The sequence below is a fragment of the Ascidia mentula genome, chromosome 5 (genome assembly GCF_947561715.1).
Source record: "Ascidia mentula chromosome 5, kaAscMent1.1, whole genome shotgun sequence".
NCBI lineage: Eukaryota > Metazoa > Chordata > Ascidiacea > Phlebobranchia > Ascidiidae > Ascidia > Ascidia mentula.
This window is the reverse complement of record NC_138570.1, coordinates 12701408-12729206: the sequence shown is the minus strand read 5'-3', so window position 1 is coordinate 12729206 and position 27799 is coordinate 12701408. Positions and strand designations below refer to the sequence as shown.

The following is a 27799-nucleotide window of genomic DNA, read 5'->3' as shown; positions in this document are numbered from 1 at the left end:
AAAACGCCTTGCTTTAATTGCTCAGATGGTGATGTGAAATGCTGCTCATTCATCCGAAACAGTTTGTCAAAATTTTGTTTGTCTCTGTCAGGTATGATGATTTGATAATTACAAAATGCTTGTGAGTTTAAGGTACATCTGTTGACCCTCGTTTCTCTGGCGTGATTAGCCTGCAAGTTTATCACTGTTTACTTGTATCTTGTGGACCTACATTAGATAAAAAGCCCAACTTTTTTTTACTGTGTCCAAAATAATAAATTGTAATTACGTGTATTCGCTTGGTGCAAAGGTGCCTGTCGAACACTTTTGAATCACACCCATGTTGTGGTAACCAAAATAAACCAATAAAAACAAATCCTCTTTGCAGTTAATCAACATGGAAATCCTGTCGCTTCTGTACTACAAGATACAACCGCTGACGGACATATATTATGTCAGTTACGATGCCAAATTTTTTCGACCCAAACGCAATGAAGGCATTGCATGCCGTTGTTTAGCAATCAGCACGTCCCGATGCCCCATTAGGGAATTTTGGCATCACGTGAATTACATGTAACAAACTGTAAGATTGACAACATTACCAAATTAACATTTGCTTTAAGATTTCAAAATCTCTGACATATTTAAAAAATATACCGCAATCCTAACCTGATTGTATAAGTTTTTGTAAACCTGGGATAGATACATAATTTTGAATTGTGTGGGCATTAGTACGTTTGAATCTAAAAACGTACATGTGTTCCACATGTTTGGTATTTGAAATGGTTAAACAAATTTGCGAGTTAATACGTTTAGGTCAAATGTTACTTAGTTTTTGAGATAATAAGGTTTACACAGTGCGAGTTGTGACTGCTTTGTTGTAGCTTACTAGTTTCCTTTTAGTGGCTAATGATTGAGCAGACTTGTGATTATGCAACGATTTTGTATTTTTCCACTTCGGGAATGGCCGCAAAGCGAAAATGTTTATTTGGAGAACGCCCTTTGTACACGCCCCTGAGCATATCCAACCCAGGTAACGGATAACGTTTACACCCAGGTATCATACGATGGCGTCCTCACATTGTTCGATTATTTTGTGACAACTTCGTTTGGGACATACAATAGAAGTAGTAACTTGGTGTGTTTCAGATTGATCGCAGTAGGCTACAAATGTCCAAAGCTTCCGAAGTTTATTAAATAGGGTTTAATATTGGTGCGATGTTTAACTATTGCAATAACATTTATGTTGAACATTGTTGCGTGTTCTGGAGACATGCGTCGAAATGTTGAAGGAGATGTTGACTTTGTTAAACACATATTTACTAAATTAAAGGTCACGCCGGCTGTTTATTGACGAGTAGCGAGTAACAGGTACAGACTTTTCTTTTCCAGCGTGTTGATGAGCACGGTTCTGTGGCTTCAAGTTAGTACATCTTTTTTTAAATTTTCTTTTTTTGTGTAATAAATGCATTGCTTTACGAAAATGCCCATGATGTCTGCAATGTTATATAATCGCATTTATGATAAATGACATGAGACATTATTTGGATCAGCTATTTGATGAAATTAATGACATTACTTGATGCAAATAATAGGATGGATTACAAAGTGGAAGGTTTGGAATTACTTGATAAAGATGGAAGTGGATCGCCGTCAAAAAATGACAAGGTTCTACAATATTTGTTTCTGTATTGTAATTGCTATTTTTCCAAGATACGAATTTTTAGCAAGCCAAACCTACGTGGTTCAAACGCTATATTCGCCATACAAATTCAATACTTGTAGGCTATGTGGCTAACAAATATTGTTCTGATGTGTACTACTTACCCATAGGACTTTGAGAAAGTGACATCAGGGCTCACCGTTATTACTGCTGTTTTGTTCATAACTGGAGAAATGACCGGCAGTGGAGTGCTTGCTCTTCCGAAGGCTGTGAAAGATGCTGGATGGGTAAGGCAATTGACTGCATTTCAGTTTTTTAAACTAAGGTGGTTAATTTTGACTATTCGCAATCAACCCCATGTGCTTGTTTTTTTTAAATTTGTTGAAGAATATGACACAAATGGGTTTTGCCAGCCTATATTACCACGCTTGACGACATATATTACACTTGTTCTCTTAATCAACGAAGTTTAAATTAGCACCTGAACGATATTTTAGTCAAAAGATAAACGAATTTGCCATGAGGCGTAGCACCGGCAGGATTACTATGAACAAGAATAGAATCAAAGCTTGCTCTGAAAGAAATTGTCACTGCTCAAAACCACATAATAAAAAAAACAAAAAAACAAACATATATAAAGGCGTGATAAAATTTGAACGGCAAGCGATAATAGAGATCATATATGCATAATAAACACCTCGTGAAGATTTATGTTAAATTATAATCCACACTTTAAAGTGCAAATCAAAATTGTTGTTTTTTGTATGGTACAACTTTACTTTCATAGGCTACCTGTAATTATGAATAACGCAGTAATATTCAATTTTCTAGCTATTGCCACTCTACGCAATATTCGTGGCCTATAATTATAAAAGTATCATATGTGACCGTATGTAGGCTACGATAGACATAATTTCGTAAATATAAGTATGTTTTGTTGAACAAACCGCGAAAACCGAAACGTAACGCCTGATACCAATGTGGAGGAATGCAACATTTATTTTGAAGGTTGGAGTGTTTCTAATATTTTTATGCGCTGGCATATCCTCATTTACTGGAACAGTTCTTGGAAGGTGTTGGACGCTTTTGCGTGAAAACTTACCTGAACTAGAAAAGCACTGTGCTGACCCCTATCCAACTATTGGAATGAACGCATTTGGAATGCCAGGAAGGTCGTTTTTAACCTAAATTTGAACCTTGATTAAATTTGTCTAAATAGTTTATCCTATTGGCGAGCTGCAGACAGGGTGTGTACACGCAATGGTTCGACCTGTGAGCTAACACAGTGCCACTGCAACAGCTGCACTGACGAGACCTTACAGGTCGAAACAGTGCGTGTACACACCCTGTCTACAGCTCGCCAATATTATTATGGCCTTTTTTGATTTATAGTTTATCCTAAATTGCCTAAAATAGCTGAATAAGTATATGAGCTTTTTTCCTTGTGTGTTTTTACAACGTCTGGGTGTTGCTTATATACTGCTTTGTTTATTTAATAATCTAGGTTTTCACGCGGTTTAAAGGTAAATGTAGGTATTACCTGCATCCACATTGCAAAGCTTAGTTGCATGTTAACGAATGCAGGCTATTAATAAAAACGGGATAAATAGTTTAGCTAATGAACTTAATACCGAGTTTACAAACAATGATATAACTTATCTATTAAACGTTATACAGACCACCCGCACGAAAACATTTGTTTACAATGTGCATTAAGTTTATTGTGTTTTCTGCAAACCGAAAAATTATGCAAACCTTAACTACATTGAACGGCAGCGACTGTAAATGTCGAATTTTCACATTTTATTTTTTCTTCAGGGTAATTGTCAACATTTCTGTGTACTTCACCTTGTACGGAGTTTGTGTTGTACTCCTTCTCATTGCTTCTGGAAACGTCCAAAGTTTGCTTCAACAGGTACTCGTTTTCCATCGACTTCGCCTATAAATTCGCGTTGGCCCTTTTTGACAAAATTCTACGAAGGGGTGCAGACGGTGCGACACCAGGGCACATGAACATCATTGTTGGTTGTTGGCTTTGAAACTAAGTGATTTCCATCGCAAACGCTGGGTTCCACCTATAATTTCCGAAAAAATCTCCAAACAAATTTCTCGCACCGGCATATTTTCTTCTCTCAAGAGCCCTGTTATTGACACAATGAATTAAAAAAACATTTACTAACATGACGCCCAGTAATTGCACAGTTACACTGTCCTTGCGTATGCAACTTTTAAAACTGTTAAATGAAAATTAATGGATATCACAAGCAAGTTATGCTACACAGCATACCCAAATAAATAAATATTGACGTAAGATAGGCATCTAAATGTAAGTTATACTTTAATTATTACGAATAAAGTACTATGTTACGGTTATCGCGATTTTTGTTGAACTTGTCCTTACAGAAGAATAAATTCACAAAGCAAGCCAAGAAGTTTCGAAAACAAAATATTGTTAACAGGAATACTTGTTTTACAACCAATTGGGTTGGAAAATGTTTTCAATAAGATATAATTGATCGTTTTTTAGAAAATTTTACCCGGTGTATGCGGAGGCAAATAAAGTAAGCTGTTTGTCATTAGGTTGTGTTAAACTCCTCCAGTTGCATATGTTTTGTGTATGCGCACTATTACACAACTAATGATTAACTGATCTTGCAAACTTGGTTTTTATTGCAAACTTTTGACTCTGTGCGTAGGTAAACTGCAACCGCTAACTGTCTTACACGGTTACGATATCTACACCATTTCCGTCCCAGAAGTTTTTATATTTAAAACTTTACCATGGTTTTATATTTTAAACGATGAGTGCATTAGTAGGCCTATACAAAAAATCATGAACGAATGAGTTAAGTATAAAAGTATAATAATTAATAAAAAAGCGTCTTTAAAAGAAAGGAACAAAAACGGTGACAATCAAATTATATTTGATGCAGGTTGGAATTGACATGTCGCTTTGCTATTGGGTGATGATAATAGGAGGAATTTTAACTCCATTTTGTTGGCTGAAAAGTCCCAAAGATTTTTGGTAAGTTGAATTACCTTTGCTACTTAATACACTCTATTTCGCCTGAATGGCATTGTCAGTTTCTGTACAAAAAAAGAATAAAAACAAACAAAAAGAAAACACAACATTAACTCCTAACATTTATAGGTAAACATTCACACAACTCCATAACCGACTTTACTTGTACTGTTTATAAATCAAAAAAAAAAAATTGTAAGAAAACCAGTCACAACACTAATCTACGGTTATCTTTAAATGGTATAACTTTTGAAATACGGGTCGCTTTGGCTACTCTGTAGTAAATTGAGGTTGAAATGCAGACGTCGGGAAACAAGAACGGTTTTATAAAATACAGAATTTTTTGTGTGTGATAGAATGCGAGACAGCCAATAAATAATTTCGTTCGAATACGTACTCAAAAGTGTTACGTACACGTACACGATATCAACGCCAGATCTCTTACTAGACTATGTAAAAAAACAAGCTTAGTTTTGTGTCGGTACAAACAAAATTCCCTGTACAATTAGGTTAACGACAAAAGATTACTTGCAAAGGCAAGCGATTACACAAAATCAGAATTGTATGCATAACTAGGCTTAAAATAGAGCAAAATCTAATATGCTCAGTGATATCTATGCCAGAGGTCGGCAACCCATGGCTCCGATGTGACTCTTTCACCCTCTGTTACAAATATAGAGACGGCAAGACAAAAACTACAATGTAAAGAAAAAGAAAACGTTAAAAACTGTACTTGTGGCTGTTCCTGTTTTGTAAATTCTCCTCAAACGTTTCTTACCGAAACCAGGGTTTTTGTTATCATTTACCCCCAAAACTGTTTTTTTTTGAAAACAATTAAAAACATTACAATATCATGGTTCCGATTACGCATCAACAATGGGGCTTACGTTGCAATACTGCAGATAAAGATTGTCTGAAAATGCATTAGATTATGAGTTCCCCAATAAAGCCCGTGTAGCGCAGCGGTACCTCCCTTTTTTGGGAAAATTTAACGTTTGTCTTGTTTACACCTCACCATAAAAATTTGCACAGACTTACGTAGATCAAGTTTGGCGAAAACTTTGTGTGCAGGCATAGTATTTTCTGACTGGGCGGTGTTGGACCAAAGGCCATAGATATCATAAACAAATAAAATATTTGCAAATGGGGAGCGGGGATTACAAAAAATTAAATAAAAATTTTCTACACAAGGACATACTTTTTGACAGCTGTAAAGAAACCTGCTTTATTAAGATATTATTGATATAATTTACTTTTACAGGCCAATTGCCCTTGGTGCAACAGCTACAACTTTTGTGGCATGTGTGTTAATATTTATTCAATGCATTCTTGACGTTGAAAGAGCCAAAAATAAGACTATTGACCATAGCCTATTGATTGAAAACGGAGGTAAATACATTAAACGTATAAAGAAAGTCCCCGATAAATCACCCATTGTTTTATTTGTGTGTAGAGGCTGAACCATTTTTACGTGGCTTCGAAACTTTTTTTCTTGCATTTGGAATGATACTTTTTTGCTTTGGAGGAATGGCCGCGTTTCCAACAATCCAAGCTGACATGAAACAACCAGCAGATTTCCCTAAAACCGTCGTGATCGCAATGTCTGGTACTTTTACTGACAATGAATATTTTTGTGAACTGCAAGCGGTGTTTAGACCTAAATGTAATTAGTTGCAAACAGATGGTGGTGTGGTATACTTCACCTTATCCTTCCTTTTGACCAAGTCTAAAATAAAGCCATGCATGTCCGAAAACCCTAATATTTCCAACGGAAAAATGCTGGGAAAAACTATGTTTAGTTGAGCAAGTACACCTAATCCAGTTCATGAACCTGTTTTTTAAGCCATTTTAGTGATGTATATACCAGTTGGGGCAATCGGATATGGCGTTTACGGTGATCTGGTCGCAGACAACATCTTCAACTCTTTGTCTTCGGGGCCTTTGCAAATTATTGCGTCAATACTCATTACAATGCATCTAGTCTTTGCATATGTAATTATTCAAAACCCCCTAAGCCAAGTTTTTGAGCTTCCTCTTCACGTGCCTAATGGTAGGTATAATAATAATAATAATAATTAAAAGGTATTGTTCAAATTGAAGCATGACATATAAATCTTTTAATATATACGCTTTGATACAATGTACTTTAGAATTTGGCTTGAAACGGGTCCTTGTACGATCTGCTATCACAGTTATTGTGATTTTTACGGCTGAAAGCTGTCCTCGGTTTGGTCACATACTTGCACTCGTTGGAGGTAGTGCAGTTACCCTAAACACCTTTGTTTTTCCTTCACTTTGCTTTTGGAGATTGTGCAAAAAACATGGAGGAAAATGGAAAGACGCGTAAGCCTTTATTTGTTTTAATGAATAGTCAATTCAGTTTGCTTATTTCGGGCACTTTTTATGGAATTAACGTGTATTTTAGCGAAATGCCTAGATGGGAGATTCCCTTCCATCTTTTAATTGTTGCGATTGGAATTGTGGGTGGAGTCTCTGCAACATACTCCGCTGTCAAGAATATTGCTGATCCAGATGCATTTGTACCTCCGTGCTACGTTAATATAACTGCCGCTTCACTTGCTGTCGGTGGGGGTGGGGGTCATTAGAGTCCCGGCAAGAAAAACAGCTGAATAAAACAAGCAATGCAAAAACCAAGCGCCTTGCAATTCTAACGCGTGTTTTGCAATTGATAGCGGTTTGATTTTGTGAAACGTTTGTCAATGCTAGTGTTTTATTGGCGCTTAATCAGAAATACAAAAAACAAATAATTTAAATTTTTCAGAGTTAATTTTTTCTTTGTAATGAAAATAGGTTCCTACTATGATCAGGCATCGTAATACCATCCGGGATGAATATACGCTAGAAGAAAACATTTTTGGCTCATTTTCTTGAGTAAATGTTTGGCTCATTTTCTTGAGTAACTTTACTTTAACAGAACAGCATTCACAAACTAAGAGGATGGAATTTTTATTGATCTTTTATACATTTTAAAGATTAAATTATATATTTCCATGAAAACGTATTTTAACTTTTATTAAATAACTATCCTTATTAAAAAAAGGATAAAAATGGGTTGCAAAAAAAATACAGTGTTTCTCAATGGCGATGTTGATCTATACAAAAAGACCGTCTGCCCGAACCATAAGATAAGCATAGATCAAAGTATGGGCTAAAATCATCAATAGAGAACCCAACGATACGCCGTTGTTGGACGAAGGGTCCAACTATAGCTAGAACTTCGGCTTTCTCGTTCATAGCTGCCGAGGAAATTTCGATAACGTTTTCTGCAGCTCGAGGTTGTACGTCGCCTATCCAAAACAGGGAAGTACCACGTGACTACGTTTGTCCCGCATTAAATGCACAACCGGACTTGGAAATGAAATAGGGTCAAGCTTTATTACCTATCCAGACACAAGAAACATTCTTTACGAGAACTTTGGCAAGCACTACATAGTCGCCAGAGCTTTCGTGAGAGGATTTGGTCTATGGTCCTAACTTAAAACTTAATGATTCAGCCGGTATACGCGCCTATGTACTGACTGTAAAAAAAGTGCTTGTTGGTACTTCGCCAAATTGGAAAGTTTGCTGATTTAACACGTTTGGTAAGAAAAACTCGGAACGAAACAGATTTCGCAGATCTCGTTGAATAAACAAAAGAATCTGCCGTAATAAACACTTTACCTGGTCAGTTTTGTGTTTTAATTACCGAAATGGCTTTTTTGCAAATATATTGCATTGGGTTTTGCCTTAGCACTATCGGTTACCAAGCAGAAACGTTTGGCCATAGTGCGCTCCACAGTGGTTCGTCTCTGTTGTTTGGTACTCGGTATAGGGTACCCAACGGATCGACGTTGACCGACAGGTACACAAAGTGGAAATTAGTGGGCCTGCTAGTGTAAAAGCTAGCACAGTGCCAATTCAACAGTGCGTGTACACACCCTGTCTGCAGCTCTCCAATTACCGAAATATGTATTGTCGTGTTTGGGCAAAAATAAACCAATGAATAAATGTGTGTCCCGAAGAGAAGACAAGAAACGTGCAGGTAAACCCCTGACAACAAAACCAATTTCGTCGCCTGTCCAGATATAGAGCTGTCCATGCTATAAACCAGTGGTTCCCAACCTTTTTTGTTACGTTCCTCCCTTTGCCCATTTTGGAACTATTCATTCCTCCCCATATTACTAAAAACTTAATCTTTGTTAAATATTTTGCACCTATCTGAAGAAGATATTTAGTGCCGTAACATTTTCATTCCTCCCCGGTTGGGAACCACTGCTATAAACAAAACCATGTTTTCCAAAGATGTGTTGCGTTTGGTAAAAAGTCCAAGGTTCAAAGAAGGGAGTTTCGAAGAAAGAAGTTTTTGTGCTTTAATTGTTTTGATTATCGACACACGTCGAGGTTTTTCACCAGGACAAGTACATGTGCAATCAAGGGCTGCACCATTGCGCACCACACATTGCGCGAAGATATGACCCCTAACGATCAAGATATTAATTCTACAGCCAGGCGCAATGCGAACAAAATTGGCCATGCTCACAATGTGTGTCTTCGCCGATTTGTTGATTGTCGTTCTGCAAGAAACTGTTCCTCATTCGTTGTGCGCGTGAGCAATGAGAGACCTGTACCCTTTGAGCGTAAATGAGCGTAAATATTGACCAAAGAATTTAGGCCATAATAACGATAGTTAACAATCTCCTACCTGTAACACAACATGTTGTTTTTAAAAAAATTATACGAAACACCTTAAACCAAACCCAGTGAAAATGAGTGGTCTTAAAAAATAATAAATATACAGAACAAAACGTTTAGGCAACAAGCATAATTTAATGTTATTTCACAGATTTATTTTTTCGTTTGAGATTCTCAAAAACATGACAAATATTTTTTTGGAAACCTTAAAATCAGTGAGGAAGTGTAGGCTTTGTTGTGGAACGTTGTGCTGTGCTTGAATTTTCGTACAGTCGTGCTCGTGCTGTCCTGTCGGGGAGTATAGTTTAGTGTAAAGTAGTGCTGGTTTAAATACATTTCATAGCTCGAGGATATTTTGTATATACTTACTTATAATGGTTGGTTGTTATGATTGATTGTGTTCAAAAGCTTCGTTTTGTTTTAATGTCTGACTAAGAAACGAGACAGTTTGTTGACAAAAAGTTGCAGTAAGATCAAGGACTGAGTGTGACTTGAAAAGAGGTTTTCTTGCAGGTATTTCTTAAAACTTGTGTTGACTTTTACAGTTGCGAAATGTTTTTGCGGGAATTCGAAATGTAAAATTTCAAAAATTGCCAACCACAGTTCCTTACTAATTTAAAAACCTTTTTAGTCTTGTCCTTGGATGTTAACGAGAAGCTTTATGATAGAATCTTAAGGCTTTGGCAATTGTGATTACACTGCAGGTGACTACAATTAATAGAAACTTTGTGAAATTCATGGTTCCGACTTGCATCCAACAATGGGTCTGACGTCACAATGCTGCAGGTAAAGATTGGCAGAAATTGCATTGGTTTAGATAGGAGTTAATTCTTAAAAGGCGTGTAGAGCAACTATGTCCTTTTGTGGGAAAAATTTTGCATTTAGGCAAAGTTGTATTTTTTCATACAGCTGAGTAACGAAACTATTGACGGATTTGCTCATAATTCTGAGAATAAAAAGACTGGGCCATACTGTTGTTAACATTGTCATGTTTCATGTACGAAAAATGTTTCGGCAAGAACTTATGCCATCATCAGTTTGAATGACGCGATTGGTGTAGCTCCATCACTATATGGAGCTGACCTGTCTGACGTCACAGATAAGTTAGAAAAATTTCATAAATTTAAAAAAAAATTTCAGATCCAGAGAATTAGGAGACATGTTTATAATTTGATTTTGAGTGTTTTGTTTCATATGCTGCGATTTTACCTACTAATGAAACAGTAAACGTGCACATCAATGCAACTGCTAGTTGTGGTTAATTCAAGACTTTTTTCTTCGCCTAAACAAAAAAAATTTACCGCAGCTTTACACATGTTTTATTAAAGAACTCCTATCTAATCCAATGCATTTTTCACCAATCTTTATTGACTTGAAATCGAAACCATGAATAGAAGAAAAAGGATTTGCAACTGTGTTTAAACTATAGGTGACTATACTACTTTAAGAGAATAGAAGAAAAACTAAACCTCTTGTTTTCCTTGTTGTTTTGTTTTTATTATCTAAAATTTATGTGATTCCTGTGATTTAAATGTTGGACATAAAATTTTAAATTTATGATGCTAGTGAGAATGCAAATTTGTCATACATGCAAAGGATGAAGACATAAACATTGTCAACACAACCAAAAATACGAGTCCAGAAAATTAAAAGGGAGAATCTGCTTTTATGGCAGTTTGCAATTAACTCAAAACTGCATTTTATAGTTTACATAAAAAAAGTAGTTAAATGGTAAAGCAGTGAGCTGCAAACAGGTGTACACACTGTTTTGACCTATGGTTCTCGTCAGTGCAGCTGGTGATTGTGACAATGTGGTTGTGATCCAAAAAAGTTAACATTGACATACATTCCAAGTGTGTTAACAGCAATATTCACAAGATTTGTTAAATTCTTGCGGTTACCCAAAATCAATGATGCCATACGCGTACATGAGGTTTTTGGGCTTGGCAGCCCAGGCAATGCAGCCTAGCTGGATCAGCCACTTTTTCCTGACAAGTCGGAGGGAGATTTAAAAAATCAAGCTCCCGGTGAGGTTTAAACTCACAACCCTGGGCTAACCAGGCCCAACGTTCTACCAACTGAGCTACAGGAGCTTAGTGGTTTCAAGGGGTATATTGTGACCAAGGTACACTGGTACACATGCGCACAACTTGCCAGGCAACCTTCACATATATATGTAGGGGATCTCTACCACTGTATCCGATAACGCAGTAATATTTCATGGCAGGATCGCCCCACTGCGCAGGTCCTTGCTTGGCGATCACAGCTAACGTATCGCGATCATTATTGTACAAAATAGCATTTAACAGAACGGTTATGCAGTGTTGAAAACTTAATGTCATCATCGTTTGCTATGCTGGGATCCTAACCCAAAATAATTTTGTCTGTTTAGATGGCTAAATAAATGCAACCGCAATAAATGTTTGGATAAAATCCATGCAAAAACCAGCCAGCACTTGCTTTAACTTAAAAATAGTTTCGAAACAAGCACCATTTTTCATTCAATCGGACCTTAAAAGAGACATAAGTACAAGAATCCTGTAATTGAAATAAGCCTGGTCGTTCTCATGCGTTAGTTACCAGATACGACATTTTTGCTATTCAACATGCACGACAATTTTTCTCAAGATGTTTGACACGCAATAAAATATCGACGCCCTGAACAAACGTAAACATTAGGAAACTGCCAGAAGAACAATTCTGATTAATTAGTATGCCTGGCAGCAAAAATAGCAGTATATTAGGAAACTATTAAGCATAGGCGTAGAGTTTTGCAAATCAACGGGGGTGCGGCGAAGAAAACACACCGACGTCACAAGGACGTTTGCACGCCATAATATACAAGTTATAGCGTCGTCCATGTTAGCAACGTTTTTGGACGAAAAAACTGGACGAAACGTGGTTTTCTTCCTTCTACACATTTATCACCAACGTAATTGTAAACGAAACTGCGTGTTAAGTATTTTTTATGAGTGTAATCAGAAAAGAAATGCGCCTTCATCTTTGCTGTCGTTGCCGAAACGATGCGATGGGATTGTGTTACTAAATTTAGTAAAGGTCGGGGGTGCGCGGCACCCCTGCACCACCGTACTCTACGCCAGTGCTATTAAGTACATGAAAACATTTGTATTTCTGAAAGAGTCTATATCGATATTCTGCTGCACAAGTTGTACCAATATACTGTAAATAAGTTTTTCATCAGCCAATATTTTTTATTTAAGATGTTTCCAGTCAGATTTAGTTTTTTTGTAGTTTTTCACATTGTATTGATTAAATTTTTCAGAAATAAATTTTACAGTGACTGAAAGTAATTATAGTAGCACAAATTGCTGGTAATTATGGTGTAAGAAGGAAGCAAGCATGTCTGGAGGACTGGATGATATAGACCTAGCAGGCTTAAGAGTGAGTACATTTCATTTTTAAATACCTTGGTCTGGTAAGGATTTGACATGAGTACTTTTAGTCTTAAATAATTATGTAAAAAACAAAATGTATGTTTATAATGGTTTTTTAAGTACGGCTTAGTATTACAGTGATGAAAAACTTAGCTCATTTCTGTTACTAGGTATTTGTTAAAAGTCAAAAGTTTAGAGGGACATGCTTACTGGCAACAAGTTTACAACAAAAAACAACAAAAATGTTCTCATAAAAATAAGACTTTTTTGTTCCTAGATTTGCATACGTGCAACATGTAGAAAAATTACGATTGTGTTTATTCAAAAACAACAAAAGAATTTTGCGAAGGAAACCAAAAACCTGTGTAATAGTATAATGTACTGGTGGATTTTGAAACAATTTTTTGAATATTTTCGTCATTTCATACACACCTGCATTGGAATCACATCATTGATGTAAAGCAAGGTGAAAACCGAAGTGAACCCTTTTCATGTAGTTCAAAGAAGGCTTCAATGTTTTGGCCAAAACAACTTGCTATGGTCTCCCTCATCCCACCGCTCGGCGAATAACAAGAAAAAATTCAGAAATGATTGCTATTGTTTACTTTGTGCCTCTCACTATTTGTTAAAAATCTGGGATTTGCTTTACTAAATGTGTGCAACTGGTGATTTCAAACAAACATCACTAATTTTGGCCTGTTCACTCCTGCCTTGTACAGATAATGCAGAACAAAAGAGGTCTTGGAATGAAGTTTTCATAGATACATTTAGTAGCTATAAAATCAGTTTAATAGCTACAAAAGCGTACATAACGCCGCTCTCCCATATACTGTCAATAGTTAACTCGTTAACTCAGGTGAAGCATTTCATGTTTGAATTGACTGACAACAGAATCTTTTTGTCCCTGGAAACTTTGTAACGACAATTAAAATCGGCAGTGATTTCTAAAACCACAATCCGACACAAATTAAGAAAGAGAAGCTTTTTTAACATACAGAAATACGATGCATGCGGTGGGGATATTTAGGTATCAGAACACCCTCAGCAGTTTGGCACATTGTGTTCATTCCTGCTATGAAGGAACGAACACCACAGTCAAGTGTTCGACTCTGCAGCAGTTGTTTGTTTATCGGTCACGCTCGGTACATCCACGCAGTGATGACCACTTTTTTAACAATTATTTGTCATGCCGTTGGTCAATAATCCGTATACAATTCATTGCAACCACCACAAGAGTTATAATTGTTTGACATAATTCCAACAAAACTATATGTAGCTAAACAATTATTTTAATTTTCTTCTGTTTTTGCAAACATTTTTTGTTAATATTAAGGACGAAATGTATTTTTAGTGGTTACTTTGTTGCAATGGCATGCAGTTTCCATGTCAATTAGTTTGGCTTAAAACACATTGCAAATATTATGCATGTCCTTTTAAAATCATGCAAATGTGCAAAGGGGAAAAGCGGGCCCCCGCATGCAAAACAGTTTATATTTGTATGTTTTCTTGACTATATAACTGCACATTTACTCCCTAATCCTTTTTGGTTGCAAATATATTCAACATTAGGCATATGCAATTGTCTCACTTTCAGACTTAAGTTTTTGTTTATTTGGTGGGAGCCAAATACTGCCACTCTTCCAGTACACCCCAAAATTTTGTTCTTATATTTGCATTTATGTTTTGTCTACAAATAGTTAATGTAACCATGTAGCATTCCCAAGCAATAGGGTCTAAGAGGGTGAAATTTATACACAAACTACTGAGGTTTGACGCCACTTTTATGCATAAGTGAATAGATTATACCTGTCAGCTAGTTGGGTTTGACCCCCTTTAAAATTTTATGGGGTCCATGTTCCCAAGCATTACACTACAAATGTTAGGTTTGTGGTTTAGTTTGCAAAAGTCTCAGTTTTGACATTAGTTTGATCAAACAAATTTGTTTTGTGTGTTGTATATAAAAAAGTAATTGTATTTGTGCTGGACAAGGTTTTATAAACTTATACAAATATGGTGTTTTTTATTGTTCATTTTTAAGGAGCCGGCTGGTATATTTGAACTAGTTGAAGTTGTTGGAAATGGAACATATGGACAAGTGTATAAAGGACGACATGTTAAAACTGGTCAACTTGCGGCAATAAAGGTCATGGATGTGACTGAGGTTCGTCATACAGAATAGAACAAAATTTTTCATATATTGTGAATAAAGAAAAACTCAATGCAATTGACGTTTGCATCCTGGGTGATCTTTTGGTATGTGTCAGAACCTGTTTCATATTTTATGACTAGCCAATAATATTTGTTTAAAATCCTAAGAACATCCCAGAAGATGTAACAGAACAAATGTAAATTGTGTGACTAATGACTGCAAAGTCACATAGCATTTTTAAAATTGTCTGTGAAAGTCCTATATATGTGTAAACTGTGTGTGAACTTGACCTGGTTAATATATTTGATATTTTTAAGGATAGATTTGATCTTACCATTATTACTTTAAGCGGATTCAAACTTTAAATGAACCTAAAAATGTATCAAGACAAGGATATTGAGCAGAATTACACTTGGCTGTGTTTTGACTCTTTGCAATTTAATGAACACAATTAATTTTTTTAATTTGTTTTAATAACTTTTGCAAAATGGTGAGCAATTAGTTTGCTTTGTACTAAAGATGGTCCATATACAATTCGTGGTAAAAAAGACTTTTCATGACAATGTTAAATACATGTTATCAATATTATGGAAGTCCTCATCCTTTGGTAGTAAAACAACGTAAAACTTGAGTATAAATAGACTGGCCCATATTGTCATTAACACTGTCATGTTAAAATAAGACGTTTCGACAAAAACTTATGTCATCATCAGTTTGACTGACGCGATTTGTGTAGCTCCATCATTATAAGGAGCTGACCTGACCGACGTCACAGATAAGGTTCGCGCGGGTGGTGACGTCATTTTGCTATCGGCCACACACCACTAAGAGGCGGAAAATGCGCAGTAAGCGACGCAAAACGCAAAATACACAATAAACGGCATAAAACGCAACAGACACATTACACATTAAATAAAAATAGTGGTGCTGAAGTGCCGTCCACGTTGAGTTGTGGTTGTTGCTGTTGTATGGACAGCGACTCCATCAGCAGGAGACGGTACCTGTCTCTCGCCAGCGCAAGGATTTGTGGCTCACTAAACTTAACCTTGTGAGTCGGGTGGTCAAGTAGGTGTTTGCACACCTCCGATTTTGGGGATCGTTTGTGCTCATCGATCCGCGTGCACAAGTTTCGAGATGTTTGTCCGATGTATGTTTGTCCACATGAACAGGAAAGCTTGTATACCACGGACGAGAGGTGCAGGGTCTTCTGGCGATCTTTAAATGGGAACTGTTGCGCAAGTTTGCATGGTTCATGCACGAAACGCAAGACAGTTTTCTGGTTGGTGCAGCGGTCGACAACCGTGACAGTTCCCTACGAATTCGGTGGTTTATAGGGCCTAGGTATGGTAACCTCATCACACAGAACTTGGTGCTTTCTTGTGTGGGTTTTATGGTGTCCACCTGATATTGTTTGCGTAGCACCGAACGTACACAGTTCGCTATGAACTTGAGTGGATACCCATTATTCTTTAGCATGTTTTTTATGCACTCGAATTCTTCGTGCATGATTTTGTACGTGCTGCTGATCTTGTAGGCACGGTGAAGGAGTGAGCGCACAAGGTTGACCTTGTAGTGCCGTGGCACAAAGCTGGACCACTTGCTATAGAGACCAGTGTTGGTTGGCTTCCTGTAGGTAGTTGTGGTAATCGAATCTCCCGCTCGTTCGACGAGGACGTCGAGAAACGAAATCCGTTCCTTAAATTCAACGCTTTTTGTGAACTTGATGTTACGATGAATGTTATTAATGTTCGAGTAAAAAGCGTCCAAGGCGCGTTCATCGCGTACGGCAACAAACAGGTCGTCCACGTAACGAACAGGTCGTCCGTCAGTCAAACTGATGATGACATAAGTTTTTGTCGAAACGTCTTATTTTAACATGACAGTGTTAATAACAATATGGGCCAGTCTATTTATACTCAGAATTATGAGAAAACCCGTGAGTTGTGTTCCTAACGTAAAACTTGAATTTTAATACAGTAGCAGAGCTAAAGTGATTTTAAAACTTATCACTAAAAATTTTTGTATGTATTTTTTATGGTAAATTCTAACAAATGTTTTTATTAGAAGAAACAACTGCCAATTTCTCAATTATAACACAGCTTTATTCTCGTCTATTTTTTCCCCTCTGTTATAGCTTATTACTATCTTAGCACCTAATCCAAACAGTTTTATGCAACCAATTGCTTACACAGGTTGATCATTCGTGACTATGTAATATTAGTGGAAAACTGCACAAAAATGTTTTGTTCACAGTAAGGTGAAGAATTCATGAAAGTCACAAACATTATTAATATTTAGTACAATTATCATAAAAAAGACAGATTCAGCCAGTTCTTCTAAATTTTGCTATTGACACTGTCTTTGTTGGTCCGTTTCAACAAACCCGATCCACTGTGTTCGCTCTATTATGGCAGAAACTAATTGATATTGTACATATCTACATTGAGGCAAAATGTACATATCTTCTATTTTATTGAAACCATTGCATTCCTTATTCAAACCTATTAATTCAGCAGATTTCATATACACTTATTAAATATTATAAATTTGATAATTATGTAGAAAATGTGTGTGATATTGTCATTGAGCAAAGTTGATGATGTGGCAAATAATTTTTGTTGGGGTGTGAAGGATTTTGGAAAAATGGCATATTGATAAGCATTAACTTTAGAATTAAGGCCCAGAGAAAAACAAACTTTTCTTGGAAGTTTAATGTTTAGTATTTTTTTTAACTGAAATACAAAAAATTTACGAAGATATTAGTTTTATATTGACTACATCTTTCTCTTACTTTTTTTTGAAAAAGGAAGAGGAAGAGGAAATCAAGTTGGAGATAAACATGCTCAAAAAGTATTCGGAGCATAGAAATATTGCAACATACTACGGAGCATTCGTGAAAAAAACTCTTCCAGGACATGATGACCAGTTATGGGTAAAATACCACCATTTCAATCATACCTTTGATTTAGTTGAGTAGTTGGAAGCAAATTTGATGTATGTACATGTTTTGGTTCAACAAAACACAACACAATTTTTTTTTCTAATTGTTTGAGGACAACAAAAATATACTGTGTTTTTACCATTTATAGCTTGTCATGGAATTTTGTGGAGCTGGTTCAGTAACTGATTTGGTGAAGGCCTCTAAAGGAAACACCCTGAAAGAAGAATGGATAGCATATATTTGCAGGGAGATCCTCAAAGTAAGCCATAATACTGGCGCACTATTATGATTTTTACGTGAATTTAGTAAGATTTGGAAATTACATTATTACCATAGGTAACGCAGTAATATTTCATGCAATGGCATGATAGGCAGGATCGCCCCACTGCGCAGGTCCTTGCTTGGCGATCACAGCTAACGTATCGCGATCATGAGGTTTTCAGGCTTGGCAGCCCAGGCAATGCAGCCCAGCTGGATCAGCCACTTTTTCCTGACAAGTCGAAGCAAGATTTGAAAAATCAAGCTCCCGGTGAGGTTTGAACTCACGACCCTGGGCTAACCAGGCCCAACGCTCTACCAACTGAGCTACAGGAGCTCAGTGGTTTCACGGGGTATATTGTGGCCAAGGTACACTGGTGCGCAAGCGCACAACTTGCCAGGCAACCTTCACATATACGTAGGGGATCTCTACCACCGTATCAGATGACGCAGTAATATTTCATGCAATGGCATGATAGGCAGGATCGCCCCATTACATTCCATGTAAGGACTGCGGTAGAGCATATATAGGTGAAACCGGAAGAGCATTGCAGACGCGGTTAAATAGCATTGCCGCGACGTTGCAGCAAAGAATAGCCAGAGGACAGCATTGGCAAAACACGCTGCCACACTCGGCTACCGAGTTAACTTCGACTAGGTCCGAGTCCTAGAGAGGGAGGACGATCATACAAAACGTGTGTTCCTGGAGACACTCCACATTCACAAGAATGACCATTGCATAAGCGACAAGGAGCAATGTATGCACTTTCCAGCGGTTTACAACAACTTGTTGTGAGTGTTACGCCCCGCTACACACCTAGTCATGTCACGATGCAAGCGGTGCCAATGTTATCTATTCCCCATTTTCCTTGTGTTTTTCTTACGTTTTTCTTGCGTTTTTAGTGTTTATGCCTGTGATGCTTCACTGTTGACATAACCCTGAGGAAGTCTCGCCGGATGGCAGACGAAATATTGGTTTTAAATATAACTTTAGAAACTTAAGTGCCAGAAGAACAATTCTGATTAATTAGTATGCCTGGCAGCAAAAAGAGCAGTATAAACCTGTATTACATTTAGGTGTTTTGTTATTGTACAGCCATCTATAGGCGTATCCACAATTAGTTTATCAACTAAATTTGGTTTATCAGGGCCTGCAACATCTTCACAAGCACAAAGTCATTCACAGAGATATCAAAGGTCAAAATGTACTACTAACAGAAAATGCTGAAGTTAAATTAGTGGATTTTGGTGTAAGTGCCCAGTTGGATAAAACTATTGGAAGAAGAAACACATTTATCGGCACGCCTTACTGGATGGCTCCAGAGGTCATCGCATGTGAACAAAATGCATCAGCAACATACGATTACAGAGTAAGTTAAGTTTTTTTTTCTAGTTTGTTGGCAAATTTAAACATTTAATTGTTTAACTTTTTCGCTTGTATGATTGCCTTAGCTTTTTTGCATGATAATGGCAGATACCAAGTACTCAGTCATTATTGTTTTAGAGTGACATTTGGTCCCTTGGAATAACTGCGATTGAAATGGCTGAAGGATCTCCACGTAAGTTTTAATACATGGTAAAAGTAATAGCAAATTAAATTGAATGGGTTTTTGGTTTAGCCCTGTGTGATATGCATCCCATGCGAGCTTTGTTTCTTATTCCAAGAAATGCACCACCTCGTTTGAGAGAGCGAAAGTGGACAAACGGGTCAGTCTGGTTTAAAATTTGCTTTGCTGAAACCGAATGGCTTATGTATCTGTGACAGGTTCTCAAGTTTTGTTGACCAAAGCCTTGTTAAAAACTACCATGAGCGTCCAAACACTGATGCACTTCTTCGCCATCCCTTTATTAAGGAGCAACCAACAGAAAGACAAGTTAAAATTCAACTTAAGGATCATATTGATAGAACCAAAAGAAAAAAAAGTATGATTTGCATTAAGTTATTTTTAACATGTAAGTTTAAGACCAATATTTACTTATGAAGCTGGGGATACTGAGTATGAATACAGTGGTTCTGAAGATGAAGCTGAAGATGCCCATGAGGAGGGTTCACCTAGTTCAATTGCAGTTGCCCCAGGAGAGTCTACTTTGCGCAGAAATTTTTTAAAGTTTCAACAGGAAAATAAAGAAAGGCAAGTTTGAATTTCATTCCAAGTTTGGTCTGATAAAAACATTTCTCAAAAATAATTTATGTTTCTTGCTATATCTTTTACAAATTCATTATTCAATTGTCATGTAATTGAAGTTCTTGTTTAGATCTGCCCCACAAAAGCAGCACATTAGTCAACGTGACCTAGCAGAGGAGCATAGACGTAAATTAGAAAAAAAGAGAGAAGAACGGAGGAAAGCAGAGGAGGTTGGACCTTAATGTTGGCTTTCTTTATATCTACATGTTGCACAGAACATTATTTTTAAATGCCAGTGTGATATGTATGTGTTCTCTGTAACATGAATAAAAAGCAAAAATATGCCATAACTTAAAAAGCTTGCATTGAACAAAGTCTCTTATTTGTGAGACAATAGATTCATTGCACTTTAATCGTTTCCAAAAAATCTACACGCAGATACTTCCTTCTAAAGCAGTGGTTCCCAACCAGGGGTAAATTGTAAAAACAGGACATCAATTTTTTATTGCGTATCAAACATAAAGAGAAAAATTCTCATGCGCGTTGAATAAAAATAGAAAGGCCAGGCACTTTTTTAATCAAAACATTCTATTCAATAAAACTTGCCTATGAATTATACTGGGATTGATAACAGGTTTCATCTATGCTCTTTGCCTTTACAATTTTACAAAATTACTATGCTAAAACATGGGGGATAAATAGGAAAGAGCTGCCAGGGGGTAAATAGGAAAAGAATGTTGTGAACCTATTTGAAAAGTATAATAGGAAAGTTTTAATATTTGTGCATAAAGATGTTTCTATTTAACTGTGCCATCTTTCAAAAGAACCATTTAGGAGCAGCAATTTAACCAATCACGTGTTTAACAGAGGGAGGCCCAAAGACGAGAGCAAGCCAAAAAAGAAGAAAGAGCAAGAGAACAAAGAAGGAAACTTGATGTTGAAAGAAAGCGCAGGGTATTGTTAATTTTTAACCAAGTAATGTCCAGAAAATTTTGCCCAATACATTTGGGTAAATGTGGGTCATGTTTTCATGTAATAGTTTACAATATGTGTTTTTAACACCTAACGTACTCCAGGGTGTTCAACTCAAACATGCAGGTGCTTAATTTTTTTTTAAATCAGTAGTTCTTAAACTTTTTTGGTCGCGCCCCTTGACATTGTTCATTAAATTTTGCACCTTTTGGAAATTCTTTTTTTGAAAAACCTTTCATCACTCATTAATGAAAAGGATTGGGCGTGTCCTCCAGTTTAAGAATCCCTGTTTTAGAAACTTCTCAATCTTTTGGTAACTCAGCCTTTTCTCTTCTTCCAATCATATCCAGCTTATATTTTTTATGCTGATTTTAGTCCATGTCTTTCCATACTGAAAAGTATGGAAGCAATGCTATTTTATTTGCAATCCAAGCACAAAAGTTGTCTATGTAACAATAATAATAATAATAAGAAGTTAGTGCTACATCCAGTGGCTGATCTAGGGGGGGAGGGGTGTTTTGGTGTCAGAAACTATACTATTTAATAACAGAACATTGTTTTGTAATATGCTAATTAAAATTTTTTATCCTTCAGGAGGAAGAAAAAATATTGCAGCATCGACTGCAGTTAAAGAAAGTAAGTTTTTTTAAAACCTTAGCCTTCGGATGTTTTGTTTATTTTTATGCCTGGTTAGGAGCAAGAAGACGCACAAAGACATAACATTGCAACAGAAGCCATTAGAAATGCAAAGGAAGCTCAAGCAGCAAGTGTGAGTTGTTTGTTTATGTAAATGATTGTTCAAGTTTGTCTTTATGGTTGGTCTCCAATTTTTTTTAAAGTTTTTGAGGCAATTATTGACTACATAGTGAAATTTATAATCTTCCAATGAAATTAACTGTGAAAAGATGTATAATTAATATAGGTTGCCCAAGAAAAGTATCTAAGAGAAAAGCCTCAGTGGGCTCGACAAGTTGAAGAAAGGAGCAAAAAAAATCGTCCAGAATCACCTGAACACTCAAGGCTACAGTCTGGCCAATCTCAACACTCACCTGTAACTAATAGCAGGATGCAATTCGTCCTTGGTTATAAGATTTTTAATAAAAATAATTTTGTTTGCAGAATAAAATTATATTTAACTGCATGGTGTGTATTGTTTTTTTGTTTTTTTCAGAATATTTCACCAAATTCAAGTCCTTCTGCAACCATTGAAAAACGTAATGTGTTTGGTGAGTATTTTGCACAACTCATTGTTACAAACTGATACTTTTGTTGTTGTTTTTTAAATAACATTTTTGTAAATTTGATGTTACCACAAAACAATCAGTTTCATTAACTTTGACATTAACATCAAAAAGGTAACAAGCAAGATCTGTAAGAGAATTTATCCTTTTCAAATAATTTTTCCTAAGACAAAAATTTTAGCCTATTAATTCTTGTAGGTGTTTTCTTTATCTTATTCATTCAATTGCTTGGAAAAACACTTTGTTTGCTAATGAAAGCTTAAAAAAGTCATATGAATTCACTCTTTCATGGAATTGTGACTTCAAACACAAAAATACAAACATAAGAAGTGTATCATGCTATCGCATAACAAGGTTGTCTAATTATGTTGGCCTTTGGCCTGATTAGCTCAAGATTGTGAGTTTATTCCTCACCGGGAGCTTTATTTTCATATCTTGCTCCAACTTATTGGGGTAGCTGATCCAGCTATATTTCCTTGCCAATAAACCCAGACATAAGAATTGAATTCAAAAAATACACTTTTATCAGTCTGGCGATGCCGGTAAACCCAGGCATAAGAATGCACAATTTTGCAAATGAAAGGGTTGGTCATGAATAAACCAAGTAAAATAAATGGCCAGAGTAGGGCGGTACAAGTTTGTGCTTTACTCATAACAGTGTATTTTGTAAATTAACACTTATTTGTTCATAGTTCCTCATGACAATGTGCCTGCTGGTGTAGGATATAAGGATGGAAATGATTCTAAGGATCTTGAAGCAGTTACTGCACAAATGATTACAATGTCAAATCCAAGCAGGTTGGATTTAATACTTAATGTTGCTATGTTTGGTAATAGTATATTTCATATTAAACAAACCTGTCCAAGTAATATTAAAAGTTTAAATGCTTACTCCTTTGATTGGTAAATAATTTTTTTTCAGACCTCCTGTTCGAGTTACAGCCTACTCATCATCATCATCTGCAAGTAGTGACAGTGATGATTCTTTTGTTGACATCCAGCGTATTTCTCCTGGAGATCAATTGTAAGTAACTGAAAACTTTTTGTAACAAAACCAATTTCTTTAAAATGTTGGGCTTCAATGTCTTATTACATATTCCCACTAAAAGTTTGTCAAGGCCTGTTGTTTTTAGTATACATACTGCAGCCTGGACCACAAACCTAACAAATAACATGTTTAACATTATAATATATATTTTGTTAAAGCAACGAATCTTTGTTACGTTTGCGTTTTGTACAAGATCCTATGATTGACTATGCACATGTTGCACCGTTACCTACTCATCAAAACATCGCATGTTTAGGTAAATGTATATGTCAATTATGCAGACCTTTGAGTGCAGTACAAGGATAAGTATATGTGTTCTGCAAGGGTTGGAGAAATGTGTCCAGCAACCAGTGACAGATTTTAGTGTGATGCACAACAGGAAAGACCAAAAAACTTGTGAAATATTCATTTTGTATTCTTTTTGCCACATTTTTGACAAACACCATGAACCATGTCACAAGTTTATGTTATGCAAATGCAACTATCACATTTTCTTTCAAGATTATTTTGAAATTTATTAGTGTAATACCATCTTTGTTACCATCCACCTTTCCCAATTTCACATGTGATTACAAAGCTTCTTCTGAAAATGGACCTGTAGAATGAGACAAAGACAACATAATAAAATATACAATTAACCAAAAGGTAACAGAACAGCTTCACCTGAGTCATTCAAAAAAAAAACACTCATGAATTTTTCTCAGAAGTTAAAAAAGATGAAGATTTGGAATTAAAGTGGAGGCAAACTAAACTCATGGGAAAACGATTAAAAAGTAAACTCAGTATAGTAGCAGCCAAAAACTTGTCAGTGGAGACTAATATTTGAAATATTGATTAGCAAGCAATGTAAATTTACATCCTGCAGAGACAGTTTTTAAGCTGGCTTAAAAACAATATGTAAATTATGCGGCAAATTTAAAAATCGTATGACTCATTTACAAGTAAATTTGAAGCACTGAGTCGACTACACCATGTAAACCAGGTCTGTGTTACAAAAAAGGGTTTAACTGTTAACTTTCCCATGCATATAAACACCTTGTTATATTTTTTAGGTCGGAGCAGGGAACATTCATACATCGCTTGCCACCTGATCAAGATTCATATGCATCTGTGGTAAGGAGTAACACTATGTGCTCAATAGTGTAAAACTGAACCTAGTAATTTATTTTTTGCAGTTGTTTTTTATGTAAGTTGTCCAGGTCCAGGTTGTTATGTAAGATGTGTTCTGGTAGAGGTGATGGTTAAATTGTATTTTTATTTGGTAGTTAATCTCATGTTTACCATTTTTGCAAACATCAGCAAAATTGAAGGCCAAAATGCTGCATTGTCTTGTCATAGATTATTCAAGTAAATTTGTTGAAAGGTTAATTTTGGCTACAAACTTATAATTTTAGAGCTTTGTTTGATATTTCTTTGCATTTATTAAATCTGATTGCAGTTTGAGGCACCACATGCAAAAACAATGCAACAAAGTTTTTTGTTGATGAATTTATCATTCTTGAAATAATTAAAAGGACAGAACAAGATATCAATGTTTTGATTTAAGGATTTGGAGGAAAAACATTCTATTCGTGCACTAAAAGACAACGGTACTGGTGACCAGTCCAGTTGGGATCGCCGGAATGTTTCAACTGTTTTACCAGACCTTTTACCTAAACAGCATCATGGAGATTTTTTAGAGGATGTATGAATAACTTGAATTGTTTGTTGTTGTTTTATGTGTAGTTTGCAAAAGTACACTTTTATTTGAAACTTTATTTAAAAATATGTTTTAGCCTTCAGCTGTTTCATCATCCAGTCGTGAAGACCGCAAGGTTTCTGTCGTTAATGTTAACCCACACTCATCAGAACATCCTGCAGTGGTGCAAACAGACATGCCTGAAATTCGCAAATACAAGAAACGTTTTAACTCTGAAATTTTATGTGCCTCACTTTGGGGTAAGAATCTGATTTTATATTAATCGTAATTAACAAAGTAATCTTAATCAAACATTTAATGAGCAGGTGTAAACCTGTTGATTGGAGCAGACAATGGAATGATGCTTCTTGATCGAAGTGGACAAGGAAAAGTTTACCCCCTTATAAGCAGAAGGCGATTTCAGCAGTTGGATGTGCTTGAGGGATTAAACTTGGTTGTTACAATTTCAGGTATGTGTATACAGGTATATTTATCCTATACCTGCATACAGAATATTGTGTTTTATTTTAGCCTGACCCTGTTTTAAACATGCAAAGTCAAAGTTTAAAACCTTTTTTTGGTGCTGTTGACACAGGAAAGAAAAACAAACTTCGAGTGTACTACTTAAGTTGGCTACGCAATAAGATTTTAAGAAATGATCCAGAGGTTGAAAAGAAAATTGGTTATGCATCGATTGGAGATCTTGAAGGATGCACACAATACAAAGTTGTCAAGTATGTGACAAAAATGTATCTGTGTTGATTATGAATGAGGAAATTCCGTTACAATCTGTAGGTTAGTAATGTAACTGTTTTAGTATTGTTTTACAGGTATGAGCGAATAAAGTTTCTAGTTATTGCACTACGGAACAACATTGAAGTGTATGCATGGGCACCAAAACCATATCATAAATTTATGGCTTTCAAGTCTTTCAGTGATTTGCCACACAAGCCAATGATTGTTGATCTCACTGTAGAGGAAGGTTCCCGTCTCAAGGTTGGTACCATGAAAATTTTTGTGATGTATGAATTTGAACATATTTTTATGTTTAGCTTTTATACGGATCAGCATACGGATTCCATGCCATTGATGTTGACACTGGGCAAAATTATGATCTTTATATTCCAAGCCATGTAAGGTCTTGGTGCTTGTACTACCTACTACAATTTTATGGTCTATTTATTTTAGCTACAACCTCCGATTACCGTCCATGCAATAAATTTACTGCCAAACTCCGATGGGATGGAACTTCTTGTGTGCTATGAAGATGAGGGGGTGTATGTTAACACATTTGCTAACATTAGCAAAGATGTGGTGCTGCAGTGGGGAGAACAACCTACTTCCGTTGCATATATCAGATCAGGTAGATGTTTACTGCAATTCTCGACTATGTAAAAACAACTTTTTTGTTTTGTTTTAAGGACAAATAATGGGGTGGGGTGAAAAGGCAATTGAAATAAGGTCGGTCGAAACGGGTCACCTTGATGGTGTGTTCATGCACAAGCGAGCGCAGCGATTGAAGTTTTTGTGCGAGAGGAACGACAAAGTCTTTTTTGCCTCTGTACACAGTTCATCATCAAGCCAAGTTTATTTCATGGCTTTAAATCGAAATTTGCAAATGAACTGGTGACTGTTAATCGATTAAAAGCGGTTTGCAATGTTCAACTATCCCAAGTTTAGATCCATGCATTTCATCTTAATAGTACTACAAAAGACTTATCTTTGATTGTTACTGTTCTTCCTGACAATCTACGTGACTACTTAATCGAAGAACAATTATCCCAAACTATTAGCTTGCCTGGTTGATTCTGTTTTATTTACTTTGGTTTGTGTGTTATGACCATGCAAGTACTGTCAAGCATCGACACTGCAATGTTTTTGTGGATTTAGTTCTCTAGCTGCAAAGAAGGTTTTTGTGTCATGGAAATACTGCCTGACCAAAGAATAACACAGTAAAAAGCATACAATCAAAAATCACACCCATCATGTATTTATGTTGCGAGGCAATGTATGCATATTTTTGGTTGCAACGTAACTTCATAATTTTGAATTAATAAATATATTAACTAGTCGCAACTTTTGTAAACAATTTCGGAAGTGGATCAATTTGTGTCAAAACGCTAAACCTTCGATCTTAGCTCGCACAACAGCAAATTAGCTTGTTATTGTTACTGGTTACAAGTCGTCTTTTAATCACCATTTTTTGGATATTACTTTCTTTCCAGTTTTAGCATATCTAGAAGCAGTCACTTTCTTCCTCGTGGAAAAACAGAATGCAACGTGTAAGAGACGGTAACGTGACAAAAGATTGAAAGCATGCACGTTGCAAATGGTCAGTAGCCCGTAACAAAGCGTCACCGCGCCCTTTCGTCACTTTCTTCTGGTAGTGGGTTGTTTCGGTAATATTTTATTACACTGCTCTTACTCATTTCCATCCTTTGCTACGAGTTTACGCCCCTGATCTTAGCTTTAACGTTAGATGCTTGTAAAGGTAACCTGTTTCCCGATGCAACGTTAGCTGAAGCAGTAGCCTATTGAGTTTTGTTCGAGTCTAAAATGAGTTAGTCCTGGTATCTGCGTACACTGCATTGTTAAACAGTGAACGTATTGATGTAACTGTTAGCAAAGAAAGTTG

General features: G+C 36.2%; 2 protein-coding genes and 1 non-coding gene across 3 annotated transcripts; 2 read left to right on the top strand and 1 right to left on the bottom strand.

The window, feature by feature from the left end:
• The first annotated feature begins 1120 nt into the window (after nucleotides 1-1120).
• Nucleotides 1121-7409, top strand: LOC145903336 (uncharacterized). The gene is made up of 11 exons (XM_082991412.1): nucleotides 1121-1402; nucleotides 1575-1647; nucleotides 1813-1929; nucleotides 2651-2814; nucleotides 3461-3557; nucleotides 4576-4667; nucleotides 5926-6053; nucleotides 6118-6270; nucleotides 6508-6714; nucleotides 6815-7007; nucleotides 7090-7409. Exons 2-11 carry the CDS (start codon nucleotides 1576-1578, stop codon nucleotides 7268-7270), a joined length of 1404 nt encoding a protein of 467 aa, XP_082847538.1. The 5' UTR covers nucleotides 1121-1402; nucleotide 1575; the 3' UTR covers nucleotides 7271-7409.
• A 5228-nt stretch (nucleotides 7410-12637) lies between these two features.
• LOC145902359 (misshapen-like kinase 1) lies at nucleotides 12638-27235 on the top strand. Its single transcript, XM_082990296.1, has 26 exons — nucleotides 12638-12758; nucleotides 14790-14912; nucleotides 17707-17832; nucleotides 17990-18100; nucleotides 19248-19469; nucleotides 19604-19658; nucleotides 19719-19806; nucleotides 19865-20022; nucleotides 20084-20231; nucleotides 20356-20455; nucleotides 21093-21179; nucleotides 21792-21833; nucleotides 21892-21966; nucleotides 22120-22248; nucleotides 22369-22423; nucleotides 23131-23236; nucleotides 23361-23462; nucleotides 24539-24599; nucleotides 25033-25170; nucleotides 25262-25424; nucleotides 25491-25634; nucleotides 25760-25898; nucleotides 25995-26160; nucleotides 26217-26297; nucleotides 26353-26527; nucleotides 26586-27235. Exons 1-26 carry the CDS (start codon nucleotides 12717-12719, stop codon nucleotides 26792-26794), a joined length of 3045 nt encoding a protein of 1014 aa, XP_082846422.1. The 5' UTR covers nucleotides 12638-12716; the 3' UTR covers nucleotides 26795-27235.
• Nucleotides 18363-18436, bottom strand: Trnat-ggu (transfer RNA threonine (anticodon GGU)). Its single transcript has one exon. It is a non-coding gene; the product is annotated as a tRNA-Thr (tRNA).
• Nucleotides 27236-27799: the final 564 nt, after the last annotated feature.

Excerpts from the sequence above, each read along its gene's own strand:
- LOC145903336 (XM_082991412.1), top strand. The coding sequence starts at position 1,576 with ATGGATTACAAAGTGGAAGGTTTGGAATTACTTGATAAAGATGGAAGT. Across the intron at positions 1,648-1,812 it reads CGCCGTCAAAAAATGACAAG|GACTTTGAGAAAGTGACATC; the intron begins GTTCTACAATAT and ends ACTTACCCATAG. Across the intron at positions 6,054-6,117 it reads CCTATTGATTGAAAACGGAG|AGGCTGAACCATTTTTACGT; the intron begins GTAAATACATTA and ends ATTTGTGTGTAG.
- LOC145902359 (XM_082990296.1), top strand. The coding sequence starts at position 12,717 with ATGTCTGGAGGACTGGATGATATAGACCTAGCAGGCTTAAGA. Across the intron at positions 19,470-19,603 it reads CAGCAACATACGATTACAGA|AGTGACATTTGGTCCCTTGG; the intron begins GTAAGTTAAGTT and ends TTATTGTTTTAG. Across the intron at positions 21,180-21,791 it reads ATGTTGAAAGAAAGCGCAGG|GAGGAAGAAAAAATATTGCA; the intron begins GTATTGTTAATT and ends TTTATCCTTCAG.